This window comes from Mustela putorius, unplaced genomic scaffold (genome assembly GCF_011764305.1).
Source record: "Mustela putorius furo isolate JIRA1106 unplaced genomic scaffold, ASM1176430v1.1 tig00003870_pilon_pilon_pilon, whole genome shotgun sequence".
Lineage (NCBI taxonomy): Eukaryota > Metazoa > Chordata > Mammalia > Carnivora > Mustelidae > Mustela > Mustela putorius.
The window spans coordinates 5350972-5378295 of NW_025422022.1; the positions used below are offsets into that span (position 1 = coordinate 5350972).

The 27324-nt window shown below is 52.1% G+C and overlaps 1 protein-coding gene across 1 annotated transcript; it reads right to left on the reverse strand.

The window, feature by feature from the left end:
- Positions 1–1092: 1092 nt before the first annotated feature.
- On the reverse strand, positions 1093–26497 carry TXNDC5 (thioredoxin domain containing 5). Its single transcript, XM_045067021.1, has 10 exons — positions 26180–26497; positions 21990–22139; positions 16794–16899; positions 12535–12631; positions 10194–10309; positions 8119–8205; positions 7402–7542; positions 4501–4583; positions 2650–2779; positions 1093–1338 (listed from the first exon to the last, which is right to left on the reverse strand). Exons 1-10 carry the CDS (start codon positions 26449–26451, stop codon positions 1216–1218), a joined length of 1305 nt encoding a protein of 434 aa, XP_044922956.1. The 5' UTR covers positions 26452–26497; the 3' UTR covers positions 1093–1215.
- Between the last annotated feature and the right edge of the window lie 827 nt (positions 26498–27324).

A 27324-nucleotide genomic window follows, 5' to 3' on the forward strand; every position in this document is an offset into this window, starting at 1 on the left:
GAGCATGGGTAGTGGGGCGAAGAGTGTTGGAGACAGAGGGATTATGACGAGAAGTAACCTGATGGCAAGGAACATTCAGGTACATATCTTAAGGGAGCCTAGTCTGACGGGTGCTTATTTTCAAGTGTGACAGTAAAAGTGCTCAACAACCAGGACGGCATGGCTTACGAGCGTGCCCGCGTGGACAGTACCATAGCCCGGGTCAGCCCTGACCCAGCCCTGCCTACCTCAGTCTTTGGCCTTGAGGCCACCTGAGTCCCACAAGTGACACACACAGAGCTGACCTCTTCCGAGGCAGACAGAGCACAGTAAGCCCCTACACTAACTTGGAAGCTGCTTCCAGCTGGTGGGTCTCCCTGGTCCCAAAACCCGGGCCTGGGAAGGCTCACCTCAGCCCTCTGGCCCCAGGGATACAACCACCAGAACTGTTGTAGGAGTTAACAGAATAGTCAGGACAAGCCTTGTGGAACTTTTCATGCCCACATTTTCTGCGGGAGATGTCAAATCTTTGTGATGCCCTAACTAAAGAAGTCTCGCAAGGGGTAACAGACAGAAGCATGGACACACACACACACAAGATTATGGCACCAGCATTCTCTTACTCAGGCACGTGTCAGAAGTACCATTGCTTTCAGGATGGCTGACCTCTCACGAGGAGAGGAGCACTGACAGAAACAGCAAGGCCAGGGGTGGATGTGGAGGTATCTTCCAGAGGTGTGGGGTTTCTTCTGTTTTTAGATCTGCTCCAAGCTACTGGCCAACCAACCCCATTATGAAGAAGTCAGTTTTGACCTTCAGATCAGAGGAGTATCACTACGGTCACCTTTCCAGGACTCATGGGCAGTCCCAAACAATGCTTTAGGTGATACGTTCACCAGAATCACTCACGAGCCAAAAACAGCTCAGCAATTTGATTTTCCTTAACTCTGTTTTTAGTCTCAAAGGAAACCATTTAGATTCATCAAAAGAAGGGAAGAGGGGGTGACTGACCGCCAAGGAAAATATTTAGTGAAGGGATCGTGACTTATGTGTTTACTTAGAGAAACTTAGAGAATCTGTAGAGTGTGTTGGCTTAAAAAACACACACACAAAGAAGATACCGCAAGTTTAGTACATTCAGCTCTCTGAAAAACCACCACGTGAGAGTCCACAACACCTGCATGACTCGGCTCCAGCAGCCGGGGTGTGCAAGGCCGGGCAACTGGAGAGCGGGTGCTACAGCTCGTCCCTGGCCTGCCGGAGGACAAAGTGCTGCAGCGAGTCAAGGTCTCTGCCTCCGTTGTGCTCGCTGACCTTCTGCCCTCCGCGGAAAAGCAACAGTGTGGGATAGCCTCGTACCTTCAAAAAAAAAAACCAAAAAAACAGAAGTATGAAGACCAGTGGTCCAGGCCATACACAAATTGCTTCTTAAGTAAAACCAGAGAAACTCCTCAAGTTGCGACCAGGAAAGTCTATGGTTAAATTTTTAAAAGGTACAGACCATTTGAAAAGTACAAAGAAGCAAAGCCTTGGGGCTCCTCACTTTCCCATCCAAAAGCACATTCGAGATCAGTGTCAAAGGAAGGACTTGCCCCAAAAGGAGAGCTTCTGGGGCTTTCTTGCACAGGCCATCACCTGGGGCCCCGGTGAACAGGCACGTTCTGATGCAGCAGGTCCAGCCGGGGCCTAAGACTGCATTTCTGACAAGAAATGGTGGTGCCACCCAGGCACTCCGTGGGCCGCACTGCTTGGCAGCAACAGCCTTGAGAACACGCATTTTCCAGTGCAACAGCAACAATGAACTTCTTTTCTGAGACGTTAAGGAACCCGAAAAAGGGCAGCTTCTAGTGAGAAGTAAATGTCCATGCTACATCTAGCCTCTTTTTTTTTTTTTCCTAAATATTTTATTTATTAAGAGAACATGCACTTGCAAGCAGACTCCATGCTGAATGTGGAGCCCAAGGTGGGGCTCGATCCTGAGATCAGGCCCTGAGCTGCAATCCAGAGTCAGATGCTCGACCCATTGAGCACCCAGGCGCCCCTAAGTCTATTCTCAAGTGAATGAGGTAAGAAGCGCCAGAGCCTCACAGGGATTTCAGAAAACAATGCAAAAGTAAAAACGTAAATTGCAATCTTTTGGGTGCTCAGATTGTGCTATCAGCTCCGGAGGCAGCAGAAGTTAAACAGAAAGACCCAAGCACAGGCTCGCTTGCTGGGACGGCCCTTTCAGGAGGAAGTTCAACCGTTTCCCTTATTCGACCAGGGATTCTAGAACACAGGCTTACGTCTGAAAAATAAGCCACTCGGGGGCTTGAGACGAAGGCTGAGGTCGGCGGACTGCTGGGCCAGCCAGAGAGGCCGTGGAGGTGGCACCCTGTCCCCAAGCCCGGACGCTCATTACTGCCCAGGCTTCCGTGCGGACGGCAAGACCTCAAATCCCCAGTGAGCGGCGGACGGCTAATGGGAAGGGAAAGCCTCTCCTTCGACAGAGCATCACTTTTGCTCTTCAAGATGAGAACAAAGCAAGAGCTTCAAGAGGACAGGAGGAACACTGGAGAAGCCGGGGGCAGTGATGGTCGCTGGGTGGGGCCCAGAGGACCGCTCCCTGTGGGTGCCCCCCCCCCCGCCCCGCTCAGCCCCCGGGGAGGCCTTCCAGCCACATGTACCCACCGAGTGCTTGCTGCAAATGTTCCGCTCGGCAGTGCAGTCCACCTCGGCGATCTTGACCTCTGCCAGACCAGGGAATTCCTTCCTGGACAGCTCCTCCCACGTCGGGGCCAGATTCTTACAGTGCCCACACCTGGGAAGGGAACAATGCCGGCACAGTGGAGTCCTGGGTCCCGCTCCCTCACCCAGAGTCACTGCCAAGCCCAGCCCTGTCTCTGTGGGAGGCGGTCGCCAATGGCACAGGAATTTATAAAACATCACATTCTCCCACTGGGTGCACTGATGTTTTCTCCTTCTCTGTCCCAAACAAGGAATTCAAAGTCAGTCCGAAGTAGACTTTTGGATAACCTAGTAGAAGCAAACTGGTCTGGAAACAAGTTGAGATTCTGAGACCCTGTCCAGGAAGTGGTGACCAGAGCTAACTGGCCTACAAATGAATCAGACACAACATGAGCACAAGGTGATGGACAGGATGCAAAACCAACTCCACGCATTTTTTAAAAAATGCTTCATTTTAGAATTGATCGCTACGGTCTTGAAATTTTAAGACAACGTAAAAGCTTCCCTGAGCACCCGTCCTCCTACCCACTACTTGATCCATATAGCGTCAGGGTTTTATTAAAAAATAGAAAATAATAGATTTTAAAACATCACTGAGTAGTGTTCCTATTTTTCTTTAAAGATTTACTTTAGAAAGAGAGCAAGCAGGGGGAGGGGCAGAGACAGGGCGAGCATCCCAAGCAGATCCCTGCTGTGTACAGAGCCCAGCATGGGACTTGATCTCACAACCCTGAGATCATGACCTGAGTTGAAAGCAAAAGTCAGATGCTTAATTGACTGCAACCCCCGCCTTTTTTTTAAGATTTTATTGATTTATTTGGCAGCGAGATAAGAGAGCACGCGGAGGCAGAGGGAGAAGCAGGCTCCTTGTGAGCAGAGAGCCCGATGCAGGGCTCGATCCCGGGACCCTGCGATCATGACCTGAGCTGAAGGCAGCCGATTAATTGAATGAGCCCCCCAGGCATCCACCTGTTTCTATCCTTTAAGGATAAACACTGACAAAGCGTGGGAGTTAGGTGCTCACTGACTTGTCTCTGCCACTGTGGTTTCTCCTGAACACTGAGTGGCACCAGCTGTAGAGGAGCTTACTTGTGTCTGCTTAGAAACAGAACCTCACACTCTCCTTGAGCCTCTGCTCTTGTAAGTGGATTGTTTGTGAAGACAAGGCATTCTTCCCATTTGACTGCTGAGAAAACTGAGCTTCAAAGGAAAGAAAGGGCATGCAGAGTGACAGCCGTGTAAGTCTCGGCACCCGCCATCGACTTCAGGTAGCCCTGGTCACAAACTGGGTGTCCTCCCTCTGTACGCTCTGGTCCCTGAGAACCACAGGCCCGAAGGTTCTGGTAACTGGGGAATGCACGGAACGGCCCCACCAGACCTCTGCTCAGCTTCTCGACAAGGTCCAAGAGACTAAGAAGCAAAGCTACATCATGATGTTCGTGGTTAGTTAACCAAAAAAAATCAGTCTACTTGGGAAATGACAGATACCACAAAATTCAAGTTTTATATGGCCATCCTAACTCTCCATGTTCATGTTTTCCCCAAACACACTGGACTTTAAAATACACTGACTCATTCTCCATAAATAACTGTTTATGAATACCACCAAACCAAACCTCAACCGAGTGAAACAGAGGCACAAACAACCCCCTTTTCTTATTTCCTACGACAGAACCCACGTGTAAACGTAGCATCTGCCCAACACCAAGACTAGAGTGCAGGCCGATGAGGGGGAGATGGTGATGGACTCGAGCACACTGGGGTGGAGTAGTTTCTAATTAAACAGACACTTACCACGGAGCATAAAACTTAACGAAGGTTATTCCTTCTGCAATGGTGTCCTCGAAGTTCTTTTCCGTGAGTGCCAACACAGTGCCCTGCAAGGAAGGGAAAAGCCGGGGCAAACCTGCATCACTTAGAGCAGGGCAGGGCCATGCTTTGGGGTGGCAGAAATATAAATCCGTAATCTTTTTAAAATGCTGTCATGTAAGGTCACACAAAAATACACAACTCACATATCACAAGCCACACAAGAAGGGCCCGTGAGTCATCAGAGGCTCCCCAGGTCCTGAGCCCAGGAGATGCTTCGAGAAGGTGGCGGGACCCAGGCCAGCACTGCCCTCGGCCAGCCTGAGCGGGTTCAGGTGCAGCTGCCGCTGTCTGGGGCCCCAGGGTTGGGAGCAGGGGGCTGTGCAGCCCTGGGCTCGGAGCCTCCCGCACCGACAGGAAGAGTCCGAGACCCCCACGCAGCAGCACACGCGATCTCCCCAGCTATCTGCCACCTGCTCTCCCAGCGCAGCGATCTGTAAAAGTGACCTTCTCTGTGTGCTGACCTCCAGCTGACGGCCGCCCAGCCACAGGCGAGGACGTGTGTGCCACCCATCCCAGGCTGCGTTCTGTCTTTGAGTTCAGAGGGAATGTGCAAACCGTTCATCTCTGCTCTGGCTGGAGGGTGACGGGGGAAGGTGCCACGGGGCCGTGCGCTCTAAGGCAATCTGGTCTTGACGGTCCTTCACAGAATTACATCCACGTGTTTCTCCAAAAACGGATTTGCGACTGTCTCCCAAGAGCAAGACCGTGAGGATTTACCACGTGGCTAAACGTACCAGGCCTGCTCCCCTCGAGTCCGGCATCGAGGAACGCGTGGCAGCGACGGGGAGGCAAAGCCGCCGAGGGCCGCGGCAGCGCACCACCATCCGTCTTTATGTCCAGAAACATGACACCACGCTCACTGAAAAACCTACTTCGTGCTGGAAAACTAACAGAAACTGGTCTGTGTGTGAGGCAAACCCCCATAGGGCAGAATTATATTCAATCTGGGACGCCCTTCAGAGCCACCATGACACACATGCTCCCCTAACACATGTGGTCACAGCTACTACAAAATCGTTTGTTTGCTTCTTAAACCAGAACTTCCCCTTCGAACGAATGCCCAAGTAGTTCCCCCACCTAAGAATCCCACTAAGGGACGGGCTGTGGGGTCGAGGAGGCCCATGACTGTTCCCACTCCAGGATGGGGTAGATGACTCGATTTTTTCCGATTCCAAACCACCAGCGCTCAGGGAACGATGGCCCCAGCAAGTCAGGATCTGTTAAGCACATGCTGAGGGGTCACGCTCACTGCGCTGGCCCTGGGGTACCAGGGCACACTGCCCCCTTCTTTGCCGACGCCCTCCTGGTGTCCCAGCTATGAACGTGGCCTGCTATGTTGTGTAGTTATAGAAATGGAAGGAGCAACGTGAATATCCTGTTCCGGAAATAACGATAAACAGGCCTACAGTTCTCAGCGAGGCCACCAAGCACAGTTTTCCTGGAAAGACGTTATTTTGACTTTCTCTAAAGAACGACCTTTCCACGCACGGCTTCAGCCTTGGCCTCCACCGCCCACCGGACTGCAGACACACACCTGCGGGTGTCGGCTCCGGAGCCCATTTAACTGGCCAGCAGCCCTCCCCACCCGCTGCCACCACAGCCCTGAAAGTCAACAACCCAGAACCTGCACTCCCAGCCTGCCTCCTCGCCCCAGCGCTTCTCTCCCCGCTGGTCCCAGCGCCCACTAGGTCTGCCGGAGCCCCCGTTCTCCCCTCAGAGGCCACCTTCCCGACTGCGCGCAGGAGAGTGGGGCTCCGTAAGCTTCCTGCCTCTGCCCCTCTACCGCGACCACAGCCTCCATTCGGGGTGTCTCCTCATCCTGTTGGCCTAATACACTGGTTTTCCATCTCTTTCCGCCAGGCAGGCATCTAAAATGCAAATCGGTCAAAGGCCCCCACTGGCTCCCAGTAAGTACAGGGCGAAGGTCAGAATCCTTGGCTGGCCGACCACGTCCTCCAAGACCCGCGTCCTACGCCTCGGCTCTGGCCTGCGGCACGGCACCCCTCGTCCTCCTCTTCCCGCGCACTCCACCCGACTGCCGGCCCCCGCCCCAAACGTGTCCGGCTGAGTCACACCACGTGCTTCTGCTCACGCTCCCTCCTCTACTGGACAAGCCTTGACTCTCCGGCAAACACCAATTCCCCTTTTGGCTCTTGGCCACACTTCCCACCCGTCTGCCCCCAGCTCTCTCAGCCCACTGCGACCAGCCAGGCACACACACCTGGGGACCCGCTTGCGTGCATTCTCCTGTGTCTGCCCCAGCAGACTCAGCCCCCTTCTTATTTGCTTTGGTTTCCTGGTGGCCAGGGACAGTGCCTGAAACATGCTCAATAAATGCACTCGTGAGTCTAGAACCTTCTGCTCTCTGAATGCAGACTGCCTGCCTCAACAAAAGAAACCCGCTAGGCCAAGTTACCTCTCGGTTCTGGGGCACCATCCTCGCTGCAGCAGATCGCCCGGGGCCTCACCCAGGGTTCAAGTCCAATTACCACAGCAGGGGATGGAAACAAACAGAAGCGGGGGTGGGAGGCTACCGGACAGCAGCCAACTTTCCCAGCAAACGCCCTCAAGTACAGTGGTTACCAATCAAAGGGATGAGCTTCCCAGAGCTTCTGCCACCAAATGCTCTTAGGATGGGTCTCACATCTATTTCAGAGACGCCCCTTGGTTTAGACCTTACTAGCGTGTGAAAGTGGCTGAAGGAAACTTCACGTGTTAAAGTCGGCCGCAGCCAGACCCCCTGTTGTCGCGCGGCCCAAAGCACGAGAGGGCAGTGCCCTCCGGGGGCCACGGCTGGCCCTCCTGACCGCAACAGGCACCCACCTGGGCCACAGGCTCAGGGGCCGGCGCCGGGGCCTCTGAAGGCTGGACGTTCTCTGGGGCCTCCGGCTCTGTGCTCTGCAGCTGGGAATCCACGTACTCCCGCAGGGACTCCAAATCCCGCTTTCCTTTGTACTGGTCAATCTGTCCAAGGGAAGAGCCACATGAAAATGCGGTCAATCAGTACACCTACTGCTCTCACTCAAACCTCGTCCCAGCCCGCGCGCCCATGTGAGACCTCCCTCAGGTGTCTCCCTGGTGGGGGTGTGAACCGTGCCACGTCTGCACGCTCAGATTTACACACGAGGGTGCAGACAGCAAAGCAAACATTTTTGCTTTGGTGACAGCTACAGCACCTGTCTTCTGCAGGGATCTGGTCACGAAGCCGGAGCCCGCTCCAGCAGGCCAGCGGCAGACCATCGGCCAGGGCCGGATCGGGGCACAAGTGAGCCCCTTACTGGAAGCCGGCGTTAACCCCACTCAAAGGTCATTCTGGATTATTCTAGTGCTCACTTGAGCCAACTGAAATGTGTCAAAACAGCAGGATGACTGACGGGTTTTGTCAACTACCCAAATCTTATCAAGTAAGAGAAAGACACTTTTGTTCCAATATTATGTCTGCCTTTAAACCAGTGCCCAGCAGTCCACACGGGCATCTCGCCACAGCCCACTTGGACTAAGAGAGAGGCCAGCTCTCCACACCACAACCTGAAGACGTACCTTTTGTCCGTCTCGGAACCACAGAAGAGTAGGATAGCCACGAACTTGGTTTCCCGAACAGAGTTCATAGTGCTGTGTACAATCAACCTAAAGACAAAGTAAGACCACATTCACCGTTTGTTTCCTCAAGAAGCTTCCTGACACGCGGGTTACTGGACACTCCAGACCTCACGTACCTCACGTACGTTGGTGCTTGCGGCACCACCCCCCCAAGGGTGCAGTCTGGGGAGAGACTCCCTAAAAGCCAGCCCAGATGACACTGAGCTAAGGGGGCAGGGGATGAAATGTCCTTTAGAGAAATGACGTACTCAGCTCACCTAAAAATGCTCATGTTTAGGAAGTCACATTCTGCCTGGAGCTGGTTAACAGCGGGCGGAGAGGAGCCCCCCACCCCTGCTCTCGCCGCAGTGGAAGCCTGGTCGTGTGCGACCGAGGCCCACGCCAAGGCTAGCCTGTGTCCTCTCGCGCCCAAACTTGGGGAGTTTTGGAATCGAGTAGAAGCAAGAAGTCAATTTTAAATAGGAGTATTTGGTATCAAGACAACTGAAAAAATGTCAAATTAGGATGATAAGACGTTCTTAATTCTGTTAGCTCAATTTACCAACTATGGCAGCTTTTTAAATTTATTTCATTTAAATCTCATCAAGATTCTGCTTGTTCAACACTTTCATGAAACACTTTATCCTAAGTCACTTCTTCTTCATCTCCTACTGGCATTAAGATCAGCTATGTGGGACACTCAGTTGTTCTTCGCCATGTCTTCGAAGTAGGATAGAAATACCACGTTCACATGTAAGACTGGAAGTCAGCAGTTAAAGTATTAAAGGGAAATCTCGAATCTGGGTGGGGGGCATTCCAGGGTCCCATCTAACCTGGCCACAGGCGTGCCCAGAGATGAAGGGCCACAGCCCGGATGGGCAGACTGTGTCTGCTCATGCCTGACTCTATGAGAAACCGTTACTGACATAAGCTGGAGATAATCTCCCATAAAAATTCAAAAAATAATTTAAGGATACAAGGAATTGAGAAGATAGAGGACAAGAAAATTATGACTCCTTCCATGAAATGTTCAATAAATAAAAAAGTACCACATGCGTAACTAGAACACGTAATAGGAAGTACTTAACAGGCAACAGTGAAAACAGTGAAAATCCGCTGAACTCACAACAACTATTAGAACTGACCAGGAATTTGATCCATGCCAACCGTCTTACTAGGACCCTGACTTTCATCCACACCACACACCACCAGTCAGGTCTCCCTGTGATTGTGCAAAGGCGGAGACTGGGGTGTGGAGAAGCGGCCGCAGGCTGGCCGGGCAGGTCTACGCGGTTCCTGAGCTCACACTCTTGACCATCTCCCTGCACTGGGCAGAGCATCTCACTCAGTGCAGTTCCTGGACACGCAGCATTACTTCTGTATACAAATCAGCCCTTTGGCAAAGTAAAAAATGAGATTTTTGTAAAAGGAAACCCATGCCTGGATGTCTGGTGGGTGCCAAAGGCTGGGTGAGATTAAAAGTGTTTGATGGCCCAGGAGCTGCTCTGGATATTTCCAGAAAATCCACTTATACAGAAGTTGTTAGACACCACTCCTGGCTTCTCTCTGCAAAGTGGGGAAAGCTGGAAAGACTCCCGGGCAGCAGGGAAAGCTGGGGCTCACTGGAGGGGGGCGGCTTGTGCAGGCCTCTGTGAGCACGGAGCCGGGGCTCCTCCAGGTGACAGCTCTTGGGTGAGGTCAAACGTGGATGTCCTCCAAGTCCGGCCAGTGAACATTCACAGGCTGTGCCCCATATCTTTGCAGAAACGGCTCTGGGGCTGCCAATTCAGAATTGGCCATTGCTTCAAAATAAACAAAGAAGCCAGAGCCATAATTTATCTTTAGGCTGTGGAAAAGCCAGCACATTTGAAACCAGGCTGCCATCTGTGAAGGTGAAATGAATTATCAAGTGGCACACTAAATGGAATTAATAAATCAAGTTTGCGACTTTGCACACAGAATGAATAATGGGCTACTCTGCTAATTAATCCAGCCAAAGGCGGTCTATTTCCAGTTTAATAAGGGCTTTCACTTACCTTGCCAATCTTGACAGTTTCAGAATGTTCAAGGCCCAGGGCCAGCTGCTCCCAGGTTGGAGCCAGAGCTTTGCAGTGACCACACCACGGAGCGAAGAACTTGATAAAGTGGTCGCCTTCACGGAGAGCCCGGGCAGAGAAGGGAAAAGGAGGTAACTGAGGTCATCCCTTACTAGAGACTGAGTGGAAGCATCTCATCTTTGTCCCCCTGCCAGCGTCAGTGCGGACCCTTTAACTGGCAAAACGTGACTCAGTCGAATAGGTCTGTATCTGTGAGTTCACAGGGATCCTCAAAACAAAATCTACTTTGCCATCTCTGGAGGACAATAGGGAACCAACGCAGTATTTGAAGAACGGGCAACAACGGGGAAGGCTCGGGCGATGATCCCATGTGTCCTGCGTAAACTGCGCCACTGGAAAACCAGCTGATACGTGAGAGCAAGTCTCTCTCCTTAAAACAATGAAGGAAGAAGGTTTTCATAGAACAGCAGCATCTGGCAACCCTAGTGAATGAACGGACTGAGGGAAACGTACTTAAGCGCACCACGGAGACACAACTGGACAAGTCCAGACTGGGAATTCTACAGGTCCGACAACCCACGCGCTCAGCCACCAGGATGCACGGAAGAAAAAGAGATGCTGGGGGAACGCGTAGACTGGGACCCCAGAGAGATGTATGTGAACGACCAAAGTAAACTGTAGTGTTGGGAATGCACACTGGGACGGTGAATGACACAGGGAGGAGTGGTTTCCACAGAGTCCAGGACACCGCCTCCCTGAGGGCAGGCCGGCTGGGACCTGGACAGGGGAGGGGAGGCTGGCAGTTTTAGTCCCTGAACCGGACCGTGGTTACAGAGCAACCACTCCATCACAATTCACTAAGCTCTGTGTTTGTTTTCTGTATCTGTGTTTTACTTGACAATAAAACAGAAGGTTTTAAAACCTGAGTAACACTCCCTTGGCTAGAAGAACAAAACACAAACCCACACAAAATCATTATCTGGATACTGAAGATTTTTTCTAGGCTGTTCTACCTTGACCAGCCGATGGCCTAAAAGATGTCAGGCTGAGACCAGACCCGAATGAGGCTGTGCCTGGGGAGGGAACAAACCAGCAAGCACCAAAACGGGATCCGTGCTCCCAGGACACTGCCACGCCACACACTCACCACAGTGGGGACTCATTTAAGGGAAATGGTGAAAACTTGATTCAAAAAATGAGCAACTGATCTGCAAGGCTGAAGCCATGTCTCTTGGGACAGGCAGAGCCCTGACTAACCCTGTGCTGGGAGGTGGGGTTGGGAGGTCTGGGAAGGACCGACTAGAGGAGCGGGACAGCTGTGAGCGCGGGCGGCAACTGTCGCTTCCTGAGGACAGAGTCTCCTGCGAGCAGCTCAAGGTGGCGCTTCAACAATCCACCCTTCACGTGTGACTTGCTTAGGGAGGGACCCATCTGGGCTTGTGGGGTAATCCCCTATTGGGGAAAACACCCCAAAACTCCACCGTCGGCGCCCTGGTCTGAATAACAACCTTCGACTCGCAGGGAACACGCTGACAGCATCACAGACACTCTTGTGGACCCTGAGTGTGGTAGGTCTCGACTCACAGTGCTATGAAGTCACAAGGCCAGGCACACGTTTAAACCCTTTTCGCGATGCTTCCAAACCAGTCTTCTGGGAGGATTTCCCTCCGTGGCAGCATTTGAGAATAGAGATCAGGAAAGAAGCTGAATCTGCTTTCAAGTCAGTCAGTGCTGAGCCAACTGTCCAGAAATGTGTGACCAAAGGACCTACTTACCGCTTATGTTACAGATTGTATGTAGATCATTTTGATTTTTAGGGGACCGTTTTCAAAAAAAAGAGATGTGATACAGAAAAATATTTTAACTGTAAATGCATTCACAAGTTACAATGGTCCCGCTAAATTCTAAGTTAAATATGTAAGAGAAGCTTTTGTTTCTGCCCCAGGGCAGTAAGTGTATGATTCACGTTAATATAAATAAACTCGTTCCTATCCAAGGACGCACTGTCCAGCTGGTGTACAAATTCAGGGTGCCTGCTCATTTGTGAGCTTTCCACAACCCAAGGCTTTGGCTAACACTAAAACTGGCATTTCTTGAAGGACACAGATGAAAGGAGAAATCCTTTCCAAGAGGAAAAGCTCTGCACAAGGATGTTCATGGGTCTCGAAGACAGAAACCATGGCTCAGTGCCACAGATGTCATCCGAGGGCCCGCGAGTGCTATCAAGGAAAAGCCCAGCAAACTGAGCAGTGGTGAACGGTCAGTCGTTCTGAGAGGTGTGTCTCCTGCCAGGAACAGCCGTGAGAGTCACCCAACATACCTTGCGACACGTGCAGCTCAAAGTTGCTCGCTGACAGCTCATAAAGTCCCTGCTTGCGCTCAGGGGCTCTGGGCGGTTCTGCTTCTGGCTCTGGTGTCTAACAGGGAGAAACAAAACAACAGTCATTGGGTTTGTATGCAAAGGCAGAGTGAAACCCACCGAGGAGGTAACCTGTGTCCGTCTAGAACCTTCTACAGATCTCCTTCCTCATCGGACTACATCAAACCTTTGTGGGATGCTGCTGTGTTGAGGGAACCCAAGGCAGGAATGGACTCTCAGGGCTCTGGACCCTTCGGCAAGAAGCCCCTTAGCAGCCTCACCCAGGGACCGGTTCTCAAGACAGCCGGTGACCGCCATCCCCACCCCAACCTGCCCTCTGCTGCCCTTAAGCCCAACCGAACAGAGCAGGCAAACCAAAAGGGCAGGCCCAGCCCACAAAGGCACACTGTCCTGTTGTTTACAGTGTGACCTCAGATTCCACGGGGAACGCAGGATGAAGTCCCTGGCGGGCTGCAGCTCCCGCAGATATAGAAGCGTCAGCGGAGGGGAGGGCCCGGTGCGCTTGGTGCACACAGCAGGTGGGTGATGAGACCGTGAAGGGCTGGTAAAGGGACGAGCGGGGCGGGAAGGAGGACAAGGCAGGCGCCCGGCAGGCAGTGCCAGAGAAGCACAGGGCTGCACTCCTTAGTTCACACCACGGAGGCCGGGACAGACCCGCAACACGGGAGTGAGAAACGGCTTTTCAAAGGACGCTTCTGCCAGCATCTAAGCGGGCCCCGTCGTGTGCAGCTGGACGGTCACCACAGTACCACGTGACTCCCGACCGCGCAGCTCCACAGCTGTGGCCTCCAGCCAAAGCGACTCAAGGGTGACAAAAAGATCACACAATCACCATTTTGCTACAGACCCATGGATGTAGGTTACTAAATTTATATCTGGCAGCTCATGTTTCTCTGAAAAAGAATATTGGGGCGCCTGGGTAGCTCAGTCAGTTAAGTGCCTGCCTTTAGCTCTGGTCAGGATCCCGGGGCCTTGGGATCGAGCCCTGCTTCTCCCTCTCCTCCCCACTCATGTGGGCACATGCACACTCTCTCTCTCAAATAAAATCTTAAAAAAAAAAAAAAAAAAAAGAATATCCCAATTAAACCATTAAAAGTTTAAAAGTGCCGACAGCTCAAAGCTGTGCAGAGCTGTAATCAGAAAGCACCAGGAAGATGTTCATGCAGCTCTGGGCCTGTAGAGACTTGCAAAGTGCTAGGGACTTCCACAAAAAGATGCCCAACAGAATGGTGACTAGGTGAGCAGTCAGTGAGTTCCCAGAAGGTAAGACACTCCATGTCACCTTTTGTAAGATAATCAAAGGGCTTTCCATATTTTTCATTGTTAAAGTGCTCATGTACAGCTCTGAGGGGACAGATCACTTCCTGGGCCCTGTGGCTCGTACCGGGGCAGCCCGACCGCCGTGGCAATAATGTAGTATGTTACAGATACAAGCACACAGGCACAGACACGGACACACTCTCACCCTGCTGCTGACCATATCAGCTTACAGATTCTTAAGAAAGTGACCAGGCAATATTCATCAACAGCCATAAAAGAAGTCCGCCTTTTCTCTTTCCCTTTGCATTGCAATTTCATGTCCAGTAACAGATTCTAAAAACATCACCCAAAAATAGGAAAATAATGTCTTTTTCAAAGATTTACATGTTCCTTATGTATCTCTGATTAAAAAATTATAAATAACCTAACTATCCATTGACAGAGAAGAGTGGAATTGTGGCAAACCCACATGACAATATAAAATACTATCAATATAAAGATGTAACATATAAAAATATTGTTTGTCAAATGAACCATGTTTATATGACTAACCGTTTAAGAAAAAAATACAGAAACAAATAGGGCAATCTTAAAGTTGGAAGTAGTGGATCTTCTTTTGAGCTTCTTTAATATTGCCACAACACGAGGAAGGTAATCTAAATTTATCCTATATCCATATACAACATCATCAAGTTACTTAGGTACATATAGAGATGAAGAACTTTTTAAAAAGTTTCCACATACAATAAAAAGCAAGTTCTTTGGAAAGAATTTTCGGTTTGCAGGATCAGGTTTGAGTGTTTGAACTTTCCTCCAATCAGGCACATTGCCGCTGTTTCCAGCAATTGTGGGAGATCTCTACTGCTGACACGGGGATCCAACGCAGCCACGTCCCTTCCGCCTGAGGGGACACAACCCTTCCCCTCAGCCCTTCCTAGCCTGCAGTGGGGCTGCCACCACCCAAAAGGGGAGCTTGGGCCTCCATATGAACGCCTTCTGCCATCCTGATACTGGCAACTTGTTTCCCGAATAAAGTCATCACAGAAGGCTGGCTTTTTGGTAGAAAAAAATACTGACAAAAAAAATAAATAAATAAGTGTATCTTGAAAGGTTCTTTTGAGACTATTAACCCCTCTTTAAAATTGGCATCCTCCAATCAGAGAACAATTTCACAGAGGAAACAATGTGTAGTTTAAATCTATATGAAAGTTCCACCTGCTCATGTAACTGTCTTGCCGTGACAAAGATGCAAATCGACTCTCTGAGAGGTCTGTGGTTTTCCCTGTTACCTAAAATTAGATAAGTCTCTGCTCCACACTCACACAGTGCCACGCAGTTAGAGGGAAAATGACACCCGAGTAGCAGGTGGGTTTCTGATGAACCATGACCTCTACACAGAATGTGGGGGAGGGGGGCAAGGGACCACACGGTCACCTGGGAAGTGACTCCAGTAGCAGCAGAGGCCCCCAGAACCTGCTGGAACTGCACATGGGCACGGAGCCCCTTCAAGGCAGGAGTGCCTACCTCACCCGACAGAGCGGCCTGACTCAACTGTTCCACTGAGATAACACGGAGAGACGTCAGATGCTCTCACCGTTTCATCTGAATCACCCAGCATGGGACACTGGTCAACCTCCCAGGCCCTAATCAACACACGGCCACGAACCGTCCGTCCCAACCCAGCCTCCATGGGCCTGAGCACTCTGCATTGAGTAGAAGGCACCACACACGGAGGGACACTTAAGGGTTTACGACCATAACGATGTGTGACAAAACTAAGACTCCCGACGTTAATCTGAGGGAGAGGATTATACAATGTTCTTAGTAACCTTCTACACACAGCCACGTCTTTAAACAGTACCTCAGAAATCAAAGTCTCCGCCATTTCCTGGTATCATTACCTGCCCCCCCACCCCCGTGCAGGGAGGGCCACGAAGACTCTGAGAGCACCAGGGGTATTTATTCGATGACATGCTCGGCAAAGCCAGTGAGCACCTCGGGGACTGAGAGTCCAGGCGAAAAGGAGGGGGTCACGCTGTGGTACAGCTCGTGGAGGCAAGAGAGGGCTGAGGTTGGCCTGGACTGGAGTTCGGGCTTAGGCCTGGCCTTGGCCCCAAGTCAACCTGTGACGCTCAAGAACTAGTGCCAACTGTATACATGTGGCACAGAGACTGATGTTAGTTAACAAGTAGTTAACTGTCAGTTAACAAGTAGTTAACAAGTACTTAACTGTCAGTTTAACAAGTAGTAAGTGTGTATCTGTGAGACGTGCACTGGGACAGTCACAAATGACAGTCTCCGAGGGCTGACTCTGCCACCACACGAGGGCCAGGAGGGCCAGTAAGACGGCACAAGGTCGGCAGGACGGGAGACCCGTCAGGGGAGCGGCACACGGGGCCATCTTCATTACCCTCCTCCTCCTCATTCATACATCACGCATACTCTTCTTTCTACATTTATGCATCTTTGAATATTTCCATAATAAAAACCTTCCTAACAGGTCATCTTTTTCCACTGAGGTATGCAAACAGTAGAAACAAGAGACCAAAAGTAGACGGAGTGGTTGTGGGGGGCTGGGGGCACGGTGAGGGGGGACTGGTGTTCAGAGGGGACAGGGTTTGAGTTCTACGTGGTGAAAAGAGGCCTGGGAATGGCCGCTCATGGGGTGAATGCACCCGAGTTCATACCCTGAATCTCTACATTTAAAAAATGGCTAAGATCACCAGTTTGGTATCATGTATTTTACCACAGTAAACAAAAACTGGAAGGGGAAATAGTTCATTTTTACTTACAAATGTCAATTAGTTCTAAACGAATATAAAGTTGCTTTGAAATGGGAGCCTTAAGTTTTCACCTGAACTGGCCTCTCTGTCCCCCTGGAGTGCGGAGAAATGAGGGAAGGGAGAGGGCGGGCGCCGGGAGGCCTCACGTGCACTCACCGCGGGCACCTCGTTCAGCGTCTGCAGCATCCAGTTCTCCAGCGCCTGGAAGTCTCGAGGCCCCTGATACTTCACAGCTTCTTGGCCAGGCTTGAAAAACTTCAAGCTAAAAGGCGAAAAAGGACAAGACAGAGCAGATTTTTCAACCGGTCAGAGGGGTCTGCGTAGACGGCGCCGTCCCGTTGGGATGCAGTCAGAGCACTGCGGCCAGGCACAGACCTGCCCCCTGCACTAGAACTTGAAGAAAGAGGAGAACACATATCCACTTACTCCCACACTTTTAAAAAGTTTCTTCCCTTACTCAAGAAAAATAAGAGTGAGCAGAACATGTCAAGTCTATGAGACCATGAACAAAACCCCAAGTGCATTCGGGGAACAGGCCTTGCGAGCTTCTCCCTGCTGGTTGTTTGCCATCCTTCCTAGAGTTTAGAAGTTCTTACATTCTGCATTTGTTAAAAAAGCAAAACTGTACTAGAAATAGCACTGTTGTACAATAAATGTATTCCCAGGCCATCCTATCTTATAAGACAAGATATATCTTGTCATATAAAACGAGAATATCCAGGTTCTGCGAGAATTTACATTTCCAGCTTTTGAGAATAGCCTTGACATTGGTTAGGGTGGTCTATGCATTCCCCACAGAGAAGGAATCTTCTTTTCATCATGTATTAGCCTCAGACGGTATCTGCACATCGGATACGGAGCACTTCCTTCAGTGCTCGAGCAGAACACTCTGCCTGAGGCCGACACTACACTTCCGGATCCTGTACCCTGTACCCTGCCCCTGGTAATGGAGAAACACGCTCCAGATCAGACCTGACAGAAGGTGTCAAGGATGGCGGGAACACAGGGCTCCTGACGGAGGAAATGACACACAGACTAGCGTTCTCTGGCCAGCTGTGCGTTGACATCACCCCTCCCTGCCTGTGGCACATGGTGCACGTCGGCAGCTTGGGGTGCGGTAGCCGCGGTCAGAAGTCAAGACATGCAGAGATCGGAGCCGTGCGCTTTGCTCTCCAAAGATCTTAAAAATGAAGGTTTGTGGGGCGCCTGGGTGGCTCAGTGGCTTAAACCTCTGCCTTCGGCACAGGTCATGATCTCAGGATCCCAGGATGGAGCCCCGCATCGGGCTCTCTGCTCAGCAGGGGGCCTGCTTCCCCCCCTTTTCTCCCTGCCTGCCTCCCCCCACTTTCCTCCTGTCTACTTGTGATCTCCCTCTCTCTCTCTTTGGCAAATAAATAAATAAATAAATATTTAAAAAAAAAAAAAAAGGAGGTTTGTGCTATGCATGAAAATCAGTGCAGGGGCTGGAATAAAGCATCACAGGCTCCCAGGCCTCACCCCCCTGCCCCCACCAAAACCATATCCTGTGATAGACTTAGGGGATGCCTATTGGGCCTCCAGTGAAGAACAGAGGCCCTGATTCCTCAGTAACTTTTACCTTTACAACCCTAACAAAAAGCCAAACTCTAGCCAGTCCAACAAGAACACCTGAAACTTGACGAACTTTAAAACTCTGAGTGACTGGGAAGCATGATCTCACGATTACGAAAGCTCACACCCGCCCCTGAGGCCTCGGGAAGCTCTGGAAAGCTTATGCTCACAGAGAGCTAGGAGATGTTTCATGCACACAACCCCCCCCACCCCCAGCCACTGTCTCTCTTCCAGTGGGCACCTCCCCAACCAGAGTGGAAAAGGAGCAGAACCCTCAAAACACTCGGAAGGACCAGCACTATCAAACTCGTTCCCCGGGGCGCCTGGGTGGCTCAGTGGGTTAAAGCCTCTGCCTTTGGCTCAGGTCATAATCCCAGGGTCCTGGGATCGAGCCAGGGTCTTGGGATCAAGCCCTGTATCAGGCTCTCTGCTTAGCAGGAAGCCTGCTTCCCTTCCTCTCTCTCTGCCTGCCTCTCTGCCTACTTGTGATCTCTGTCAAATAAATAAATAAAACTCTTAAAAAAAACACACACACAATCCTCATTCCCCATTTCTCTGTGAACATTTAAATGCTGGAAACCTAACCTGTGACTTTTTCTAATTTAGTCACAGGTCAGGTGTGTGACCAAATCAGAACTGAGCAACACACAAATAAACAATGTTTTAAAATCTCTTCTTGTTGGACTAGAAATCTTTCCAGCCTGCCCAAACCTCCTTCAGTTCACAGAGCCTAGGGATAGAATTAGGGTTCTCTTCGCAGACCTTCCCACCTGATCAGGGCATCTGGCCCCAATCCTCACTGTGGATGGGCTAAAGAAGGTGATGGGGGGATGGCCACAGGGTCTACACCCTAAGGACAGCCCCAAACTTCCACATGGGAGTCTGCTTTCCCTGGTGATCTGTTTGTCTTTCAAGGAGACTGCGGGAGAGAACACCTCCATGTGTGGGTCACTCTGGAAACCTGTGATCAAGGTCCTAGCACCACAGAGGAGGTGGTGTTACTGGCTGATTTGTGTCCCCTGAAGCAGATCTGTTGAAGTCCCAGCCTCCTGTCCCTCTCAGTGTAGCCTTATTTGGAAACAGGATCTTTAGAGAAGTAAGCAGGTGACAATGAGGCTATCAGGGCGGGCCCTAGTCAGGGGTCCCTAGGAAAAGGGGAAATTTTGGCCAAGTAGAGAGACACGCACTGAGAAAGACAGCCCCATGAGGACAGAGGACGGGGTGCAGCCCCCACTAGACACTAGGGAGAGGCAAGAAAGGACTCCCCTCTGGGTTTCGAAGGGGTTACGGCTCTGCAGATGCCGCGACGCTGGGCTGCTGGCCTCCCAAGCTGTGAGACAAAAAATTTCTGTTCTCTTCAGCCACCTGGTGTGTGCGCTTGGGTCGGCACCGGCAGCAAACCTCCTCTGGCCTGCCTGGCTCGGTTTCCCCAGAGGATGCAGACTCCTTTACCAGCTCAACAACGGTGACCTCAAAGCACACTGAACCTCCCCAGGAACGTGAGAACCCAAATTCCCTCCCTGTGCAATCCTGTGTTTCAGTTAAAGGAGCCGGTGACTCCACAGGGCGTGCTTAGGCATCCGAATTCGTCATCTCCGCGTTCATCATCTGATGCGCCTCCCCAAGACGGGCCCCGCGCCACGGGTAGCAGAAGCTCCTACAGGTCAGTACATGAACACCCCAACGGACGTGTTCCACTGCAGCATGCCCTGCCTCCTGCATTCGAGGAGAAAAACCTGTTCTAGGGCACTTGTACAGGGCTGGAGGGTCACAGAGGTTCCTTCCCCAACAATGTTCAGTGTCGTGTGAGTGCACTGCAGTTCTGTATAAGGACACAAAACCAGTGCACGGTGTTCCTGGAGACCGTATCTTCTAAATCAGGACACATGACTCAGTGTGGCTCTTTTAAAATCTGTGAATAACAGGGCACCTGGGTGGCTCAGTCAGTGGAGCGCCCCACCCTTGATTTTGGCTCCAGTCAAGATCTCAGGGTCATGAGATCGAGCCCCGCAGCAGGCTCTGTGCTCAGCACAGAGTCTGTCTGCTTGTCCCTCTCCTCTGCTCCTCCCCCTGAATGCGAGCTCTCTCTCTCTCTCTCTCAAATAAATGAATAAAATCTTTAACACCTGTGGAAAACATCTGTGCAGTAACTGATGTTGCAGCCAGACAGCTCCTATGACCGGGTCCAGGTGGAGCCTTCTGCCGCGCCTTCGGATGCCCGCTACCACTTGGCCTTCTCAGCCTATCCCAAGTGCTGTCTTGCTTCCGAGTGGTGTGGCTGGTGGCATACGCCACATGGCCACTATGGCCGGCTACTTAAGAGTGGACACGACAGCCGACCATCTCAGTTGTCCCTGCACTTTGAAAGCAACAGGCTCTCAGCAGGCAAACCTCTATCTCCTCACCTGGCCCCACGACTCACTGATGGCTTCCTTGTCTGAGCTGAGTCTCCTTTAGAGGCGAGGCTGTGAAGCACAGAACAATCATACCTCCAGGGTTGGTACACTTGGTACAAAATTTTCTCTCTAGTGATCTGATCTGATCTGAATGATGGCACCCAGATTAGCAGCAGTCACCAAAAACCAAGAACTGCAGTGTCCTTTACGAAAATGCCAAATTTCCAAATGTTAAGGAAGGCCTTAACATTTACTGGGTATGCTCAGATCAGTGTTTGCAAATGTGCTATTTCACGTACCGTGAAATCATGGACCAACATCCTCCTTTAGACTCAGGTTAAACCGCGTGGCCAGGGCTGCACGATAAGCCACCAGCAGAGCTGGGTTTCAGACATGGCTTCTAGGTTCCAGCCCAGAGCTCCTTCCCCTTTTCTGTGCTGCCTCTCGGGTTTGAAGACAGGTCCAGGTTTATAAGAATTTACCCCGTTCATCAGTTTGAACAAAAAGTTTGGGAGTTACAGTGGCCAACCTCCTTTTGGGAACATCATCTTCCCTGTTCAGGAGAAGGGCCCTTCTCTTTAACACTCGCCTTGTGGCCAGAGAGGGGCTGCTGCCCTCCTCTCTGGGCACAAGTGTTTCTGGAACGAACACTCCATCCAAGCGGGGCCATTCAGTGGTGAGCCCAAGCCCTCCACGATAGCAGACAGATACAGAGTTGGAGAGTTATGTCACCTTAAGGAAGGTATGGGAAAGAAAGGCCCCCAAACTCAGGGAACTGAGTCTCAGACCTTCTTCCATGGCCTTCTAATTGATCCCCTCTTTTGCTTCTCAAGCCAGTTTCAATTTCTATCCCTTAAAACTAAAGAATTTAACTGTCAAGGGAGTAAGAAGCATCGCTTGTCAGAACTTCTGGATCCTACTTTGTCAACTTTCTTTCCAACAGAAACGGCCCCTGCGCTCGTCACATGGGAAATTACTCCAGGAAGGATGCTTAAGGATAACAGAGTGACCCAAAACTTAAAACTGATGACACGGTACGCTCATCGCGTTGAGGGGTGAATGTCACACCTGACAGGACACCAAGGAGGCTGCCATTTTTGTCACACAAACACATTCCTTATAAATAGGAAAACCCAACACTGATTAATGAAAGGCTTTTTCCAAGCAAAGCAGAAGGAGGAAAGACAGTGCGAAAAATGCTCTTGCCCTAACAACAGGGACCGGGCGCTTCAATTTATCATCTCCTCCCTGCTCGGAACTACAAAACAAGAGACCAAGTTTAGCGTGAACTTTCCTTGGCCGAGAGGGGCTGGCAGACGGCCGTGGAGAGCCAGGCGATGCAGGGCCCAGGGCCCTGCCCACTTACGTGGGGTACCCTCGCACCCCCTGCGCGGAGCACACGTCTGAGTCGGCGGTGCAGTCCACTTTGGCCACGTAGACCTTGGCGTCCTCCATGCTGTTGTACTTGTCTCCCAGGTCATTCCAAGTGGGCTGCAGCCGCTGGCAGTGTCCACACCTGGAACAAGGGGAGCGAGCACGCTGAGTCCCGGCTCAGAGGCGCGGCCCCACCCGGACCTTTCTTCCCTCTGCCGCAGGGAAGGACGGCTCACCTTCGGGACACAACGCACTCCCCTGCCTCAGATCCCCCAGGGAGCCCCTGCAAGGTTCTCAGCAGGAAACCGAAGCTCAGCAAGGTCCTGTGCCCACCACGCGCCTTGCTCTAGCCCCCGCTGCCCTCCCATTTGTGCTCCCACCTGCACCCACCTGCCCTGGCAGTGTGCCCAGAGCCAAATGATACCACGTGGGGCTTTCTAGAAAGGCCACAGCATGGCTTACCCCTGGAGATCAGTACCTGCTCTCTCTGACACTCGCTCCCTAGACCCACTTGCCGAATTCCTGTTTGCTCTCTCGGTTTAGTTTGGATGTCACTTCTTCCAAGAAGTCAGCTCTGACTAAGGCTGTCTGGTGCCCTGCTCTGCTTCTTCTAGAAAACTCCCTGGCTCCCCCCTCTTCTGCAGCAACTGCTCACCATGATGGCTCCCTCTTAGTCAGGACTCTCTATACTAAATAAGTATCTGCAATGGAAGGCAACCTAAAAGTTCATTCAATTCTCCATTTTCTAAGAAGCATTATTTAGAAAGGTCTATGGCTACCCAAACGTCTAAGTCTGATGTCACCAAATGTATACTTAGGATATTGACTCTGGATTTACCGGTACATTTTTAAATCACCTACCATTTAAAATAATATATTAACTTGAAATTCTTGCTTTTTGCTACTCTTCCCATTCCTTGACAGCATCAGCATCTCTCCCATCACTAAATCCACTTTTTAAATCATATAACTGATGACCTTCTTTAATTATCAGCTATCTGCAATGCACTATTTGGAGGCTGTGTGAGCCTGTGCTGGAAACCTTGTCTCGAGCTTCAAGTACGGTCACAGAATTATATGGCACATTGTGTTTTTTTTTTCTTTTTTTGCTATTGTTGTTGTTTGTTTTCATTCACCTGGTGTATATTCAGGATGTCTACAAAGTAACAAAGTTGCCACATTGCTTTTTAAAGTAATCTTTAAAGTGCTTGCTTATAAGAACACCCAGGGGCGCCTGAGTGGGTCAGTGGGTTAAGTCTCTGCCTTCAGCTCAGCTCATGGTCTCAGGGTCCTGGGATCAAGCCCCATATCAGGCTCTCTACTCAGCGGGGAGCCTGCTCCACCCCCCCCCACCCCTCCCACCCCACCCCCACCCCGGCCTGCCTCTCTGCCTACTTGTGTTCTCTCTGTGTGTCAAATAAATAAATAAAATCCTTAAAAAACACAAACAAAACAAACAAACAAAAACAAAAACCACCCAACACTTAAAACTGTCAATCTGTCCTCAGACTAACTTCTCAAGAAAATCACTGTTAAGTTTCTTTGCCTCTTTTTTCCTTTTTTCTTTGCCTCTTTTCTGACAGTGGACGTCCACTACCAGCACTGAACAAGTTTGCTTCCGGCTACTGTGGCTTCCCTGTGCAGCACTTTGCTGGCCAGCCAGGAAAATGCCTGCTTTATTAGAAACTCAAATACAGGATGATTCCCTCTTTTCTGGAAGATAACAGTGAGGGAAAAGCAATGTTACATGTAAATTATATTGTTATATATTAAGTTATATAATTTAAATAGTGCAAGTGCCATGAAAACCGGCATTGTTCTTTTTACAGCTGTATTCCCAGTACCTAGCACATGCCTGAAAGGGACTCAGTTTGGCAATTTCTTAGTGATGGATCGACCCACAGGTGCCATGTAGTCAGCGCTCTGGTTTGGGACCCTTGTGGCACCTCTGAGACAGTAGCTGAACTCATTTTGTGGCCACGTAATAGAGCAAAGCCACCTGGTCCTCCCAAGGAGGTATCCCCAGCCTTGACCTCATTGTGACCAGATTCAGCATGACCTGCAACTGGACAGACAGAAGCTGTGGCCTGATGTCAGCCCAAAATCCACAGCAGTAGGACAACGTTACATCTACCAAGTTCAGAGCAAAATATATAGGGCAGGTATTCGTTACATGCCACGCCTGCTCCCCTAAGTCACATGTGGGCTCCCGATACTCCAGAGACGGTAACTGCAAAGAGATGAGGACCAGGGGTAGGCTACAGCATATTCTATCTGTGCTCCAATCTGTTCTTAGCTTCTAACTTTTAATGCCATGTTTATTCTGTAACAGACTAATAAGAAGCAAACAAAAACTTTAAAAGTAATTTTTCTGTGAGCACCCATCTAAAAAGGAAGTTCCTTAATACCAAGTCCCAGGGTTTGCCAGTCTGTCCCCCACTGGGTCTAGGACTAGCAGGTACTGAGACTCCAAAATTAAAACTTTATTGGCACTGCATGGACTTTAAACATCTACAGGTCAGTTTTTCTTTAAAAAATAAAGAAAAAAAAATCCATGGACTTATCCCACTGAAAGGCACTCCAATTAACTGGTGTATTTTAATTGAAACAGGTACTCCCAGAATATCCCTTCACAGAATAACTATTAAGAACGAACGATTTTGGGGGGCACCTGGGTGGCTCAGTGGGTTACGCCTCTGCCTTCAGCTCAGGTCATGATCTTGGAGTCCTGGGATGAAGCTCCACGGGGAGCCTGCTTCCCCCTCTCTCATTGTGGGGGAGTGCAATGCTGCCTGCCTCTATGCTTACTTGTGATCTCTGTCAAATAAATAAATAAATAAATATCTTAAAAAAAAAAAAAAAAGGAAGGAACAGGGTTTTTTGTGCTACAAAGTATTTTCCAGACCACTGTAGCCCTAAACCTTCCGGTCTCGGTCTCGCTGGTTCCTGGGCAGCTGAAACACAATGAACCCCACTGAAACACTGTTAATACATGACAGCTCTGACCCAGACCTGATAACTCCAAACAAATTGAAATACAGTAACAGTCTCACTATGAAAAAAAGAGAAAGAAAAAAAGTTTCCTCCAACTTCCACCTGCACATTTTCTGAACAAGCCATTTTGCTTGGGCATCTTTCTCTTGCTTCCTACATCCCTTTCCCACATCTCCCTAAGCCTCTCTCCCGGTATGGGGAAGAATGCCAAATGCTGCAATAAGCCTGCAAACTGCCTTGTGCCCTAGAACTGGCTTTCTGCTCTGCCCCACGCGAACTGCACTTCGGGGCATGTAGGCCCTGGAAGGAAAGCACTACCTATGCTTGTGTAAACGTCAGGAAGTCCTTCCCGTAAGACAACTCCCAGGGAAGGGGCCTCCGGTGTTGGCACGGAGGCCCACACTGACGCCTCCACCGGAGAACCAAGGCAGGAGGAACCCTCTGCTCAGCTCACACTTTCCAGAAGACCAGGCCCCAAGAGAGCAGAGGGGTGGAGGTGCCAGAGGGCAGCCTAGAGCGGAGCAGCCCGAGAGCACACCCCGTCCACACGGAGCTGCCTCGGGGTCCCGGGCATTTGCACTACTCTCGGCTTCCCGGGGTAGCACAGGAACCCCCCCTCTGCCTGGGCCACCCCTTCCCACCTCGTGAACACACGAAGTAGGAAATCCCACCTTTGCGAGTTCTATTTCTCAACTAATCCCTCGTGCAAGGGATCTGCCCTGCAGCGAGTGCACGGAATCCGACCTCCGCGCGTCCCCGGCCGGAACCCGGTGGCCGGGGGCCGCCGCACGTGGCGCACGGGTCGCGGCCGCACCCGCAGGCCGCCGCCTCCGGCCCGGCGCAACAACTTTGGGACGGGGCTGGGGGCTGGGGACCGGAGAGGTGGCCCCACAGGGCGACGCCACCACCCGCCCTTCCCCGGGTCCGGGGAGTCGGGGGCGGGGGGACCCGGAGCGGGGGCAGGACGGCCTTTCCCGGCTGTCCCCTCGGGGCCCGCCCCCTCCTGCACCGCCCCGGCCGCCCTGCGCCACGTCAGCCGCGAGCGCCCACGCCCCCGGCCCGAGCCCACCCCGCGCCCCCCGGGCAGGCCGCGGCTCCCGGCACCCCCCTGGCCCCCGGCTCGGTCCGCCCCGGCCGCCCCCGGCGCGCAGGGTGCGGGGCCGCGAGGAGAGCGGCGCGGCCAGTTACCAGGGCGCGAAGAACATGACGAAGTGCGCGGCGCTCTGGATCCCGTGCGTGAACATGTCGGCCGTGTACAGGTGCTTGGCGTGCGGGTCCTGCCCGTCCCCGCCGTCCGCCGCGGGGGGCCCGTCCGCCGCCGCCGCCGCCGCCCCCGGCTCCTGGGCCCAGGCGCCTCCGCGCCCGCCGCCGCCATCGCCGAGCAGCAGGAGCAGCGGCAGCGCGGCCAGGGCCAGCGGCCGGGGCAGCGGCGGGAGGAGGCGTCCGGGGCGCGCGGGCATCACGGCGGGGCTGGCGCGCTCTCGCCACGGCGGCCGGTCCCCCTCGGCGGCGCCCGCCCGCTGCAGCCCGCCCCGCGCGCCGCCCCGCGCCCCGCCCCGCCCCGCGGAGGCCGCGCCCCCTCCTCGCCCCGCCCCGCGCCCGGCGCGCGCCCGCTGCCCCGCGGAGGCCAGTCGGCGCGCGCCCGCTGCCCAGAGTGGGGACGGTGAGTGGTCCCCGCCGCGGCACGACCCCAGGGCCCGCTCAGCCCAGAGGAAGGTGGCCGGTGGAGGGCCGGAGAGGCCGGGCCGGGAAGCCACAGACCGGAGTGTCGGCGTCCGTTACGCTCCGCCGCACACACAAAGACCCCAGGGATTTCGGGCCAAAGGAAGGAAAGAGCGGCGGTCAGCAGAGTGGAGGCGCTGGGGCAAAAGTGCTGGGGCTCGCACCTGAATGAGTCAAATGCTTGGCCAGCCCTCAGGTCTGATTCCGGGCCTGTGCTCAGAGGTGGGCTGAAACCCGCCTTCCAAGTGAACCCCTGGCCTGTTATCCCCGCCCTGCCTTAACTTGGGGGTGAGGAGAGAAGGTCAAAGTGACCTTTTTTAAACAAGTCCCGCAGAGCTCATCCTCCAGAGACTGGCTGGTGTCCCCCTAGTACCCCCTGCATTAAGGTAATAAAGAGGAGGGACGACGCCCCTACGCCGGCTGACCCCCATTGTGGAATGACGGAGAGGTAGCCCCTGGGCTTGGGCACCTCACCGTTCACACCTGCACACGTGCCTTATTGCATATGGTGATTGAAATTCCTGGCTCTGCCCTGGCGATCGGAAGCTAAGGAGAATCACTGGCTAGCTTCCTGGGATCCTGCTTGGTCCTTGATTATCCTCAATTTGGGA

Coding starts and splice junctions, on each gene's coding strand:
- TXNDC5 (XM_045067021.1), bottom strand. CDS start 26,451: ATGCCCGCGCGCCCCGGACGCCTCCTCCCGCCGCTGCCCCGGCCGCTG. Junction 12,632..16,793: donor CGCTGAACGAGGTGCCCGCG/GTGAGTGCACGT, acceptor TCTCCCTGTTAG/ACACCAGAGCCAGAAGCAGA. Junction 4,584..7,401: donor CCCCTGAGCCTGTGGCCCAG/GTGGGTGCCTGT, acceptor CCTTCCTTGCAG/GGCACTGTGTTGGCACTCAC.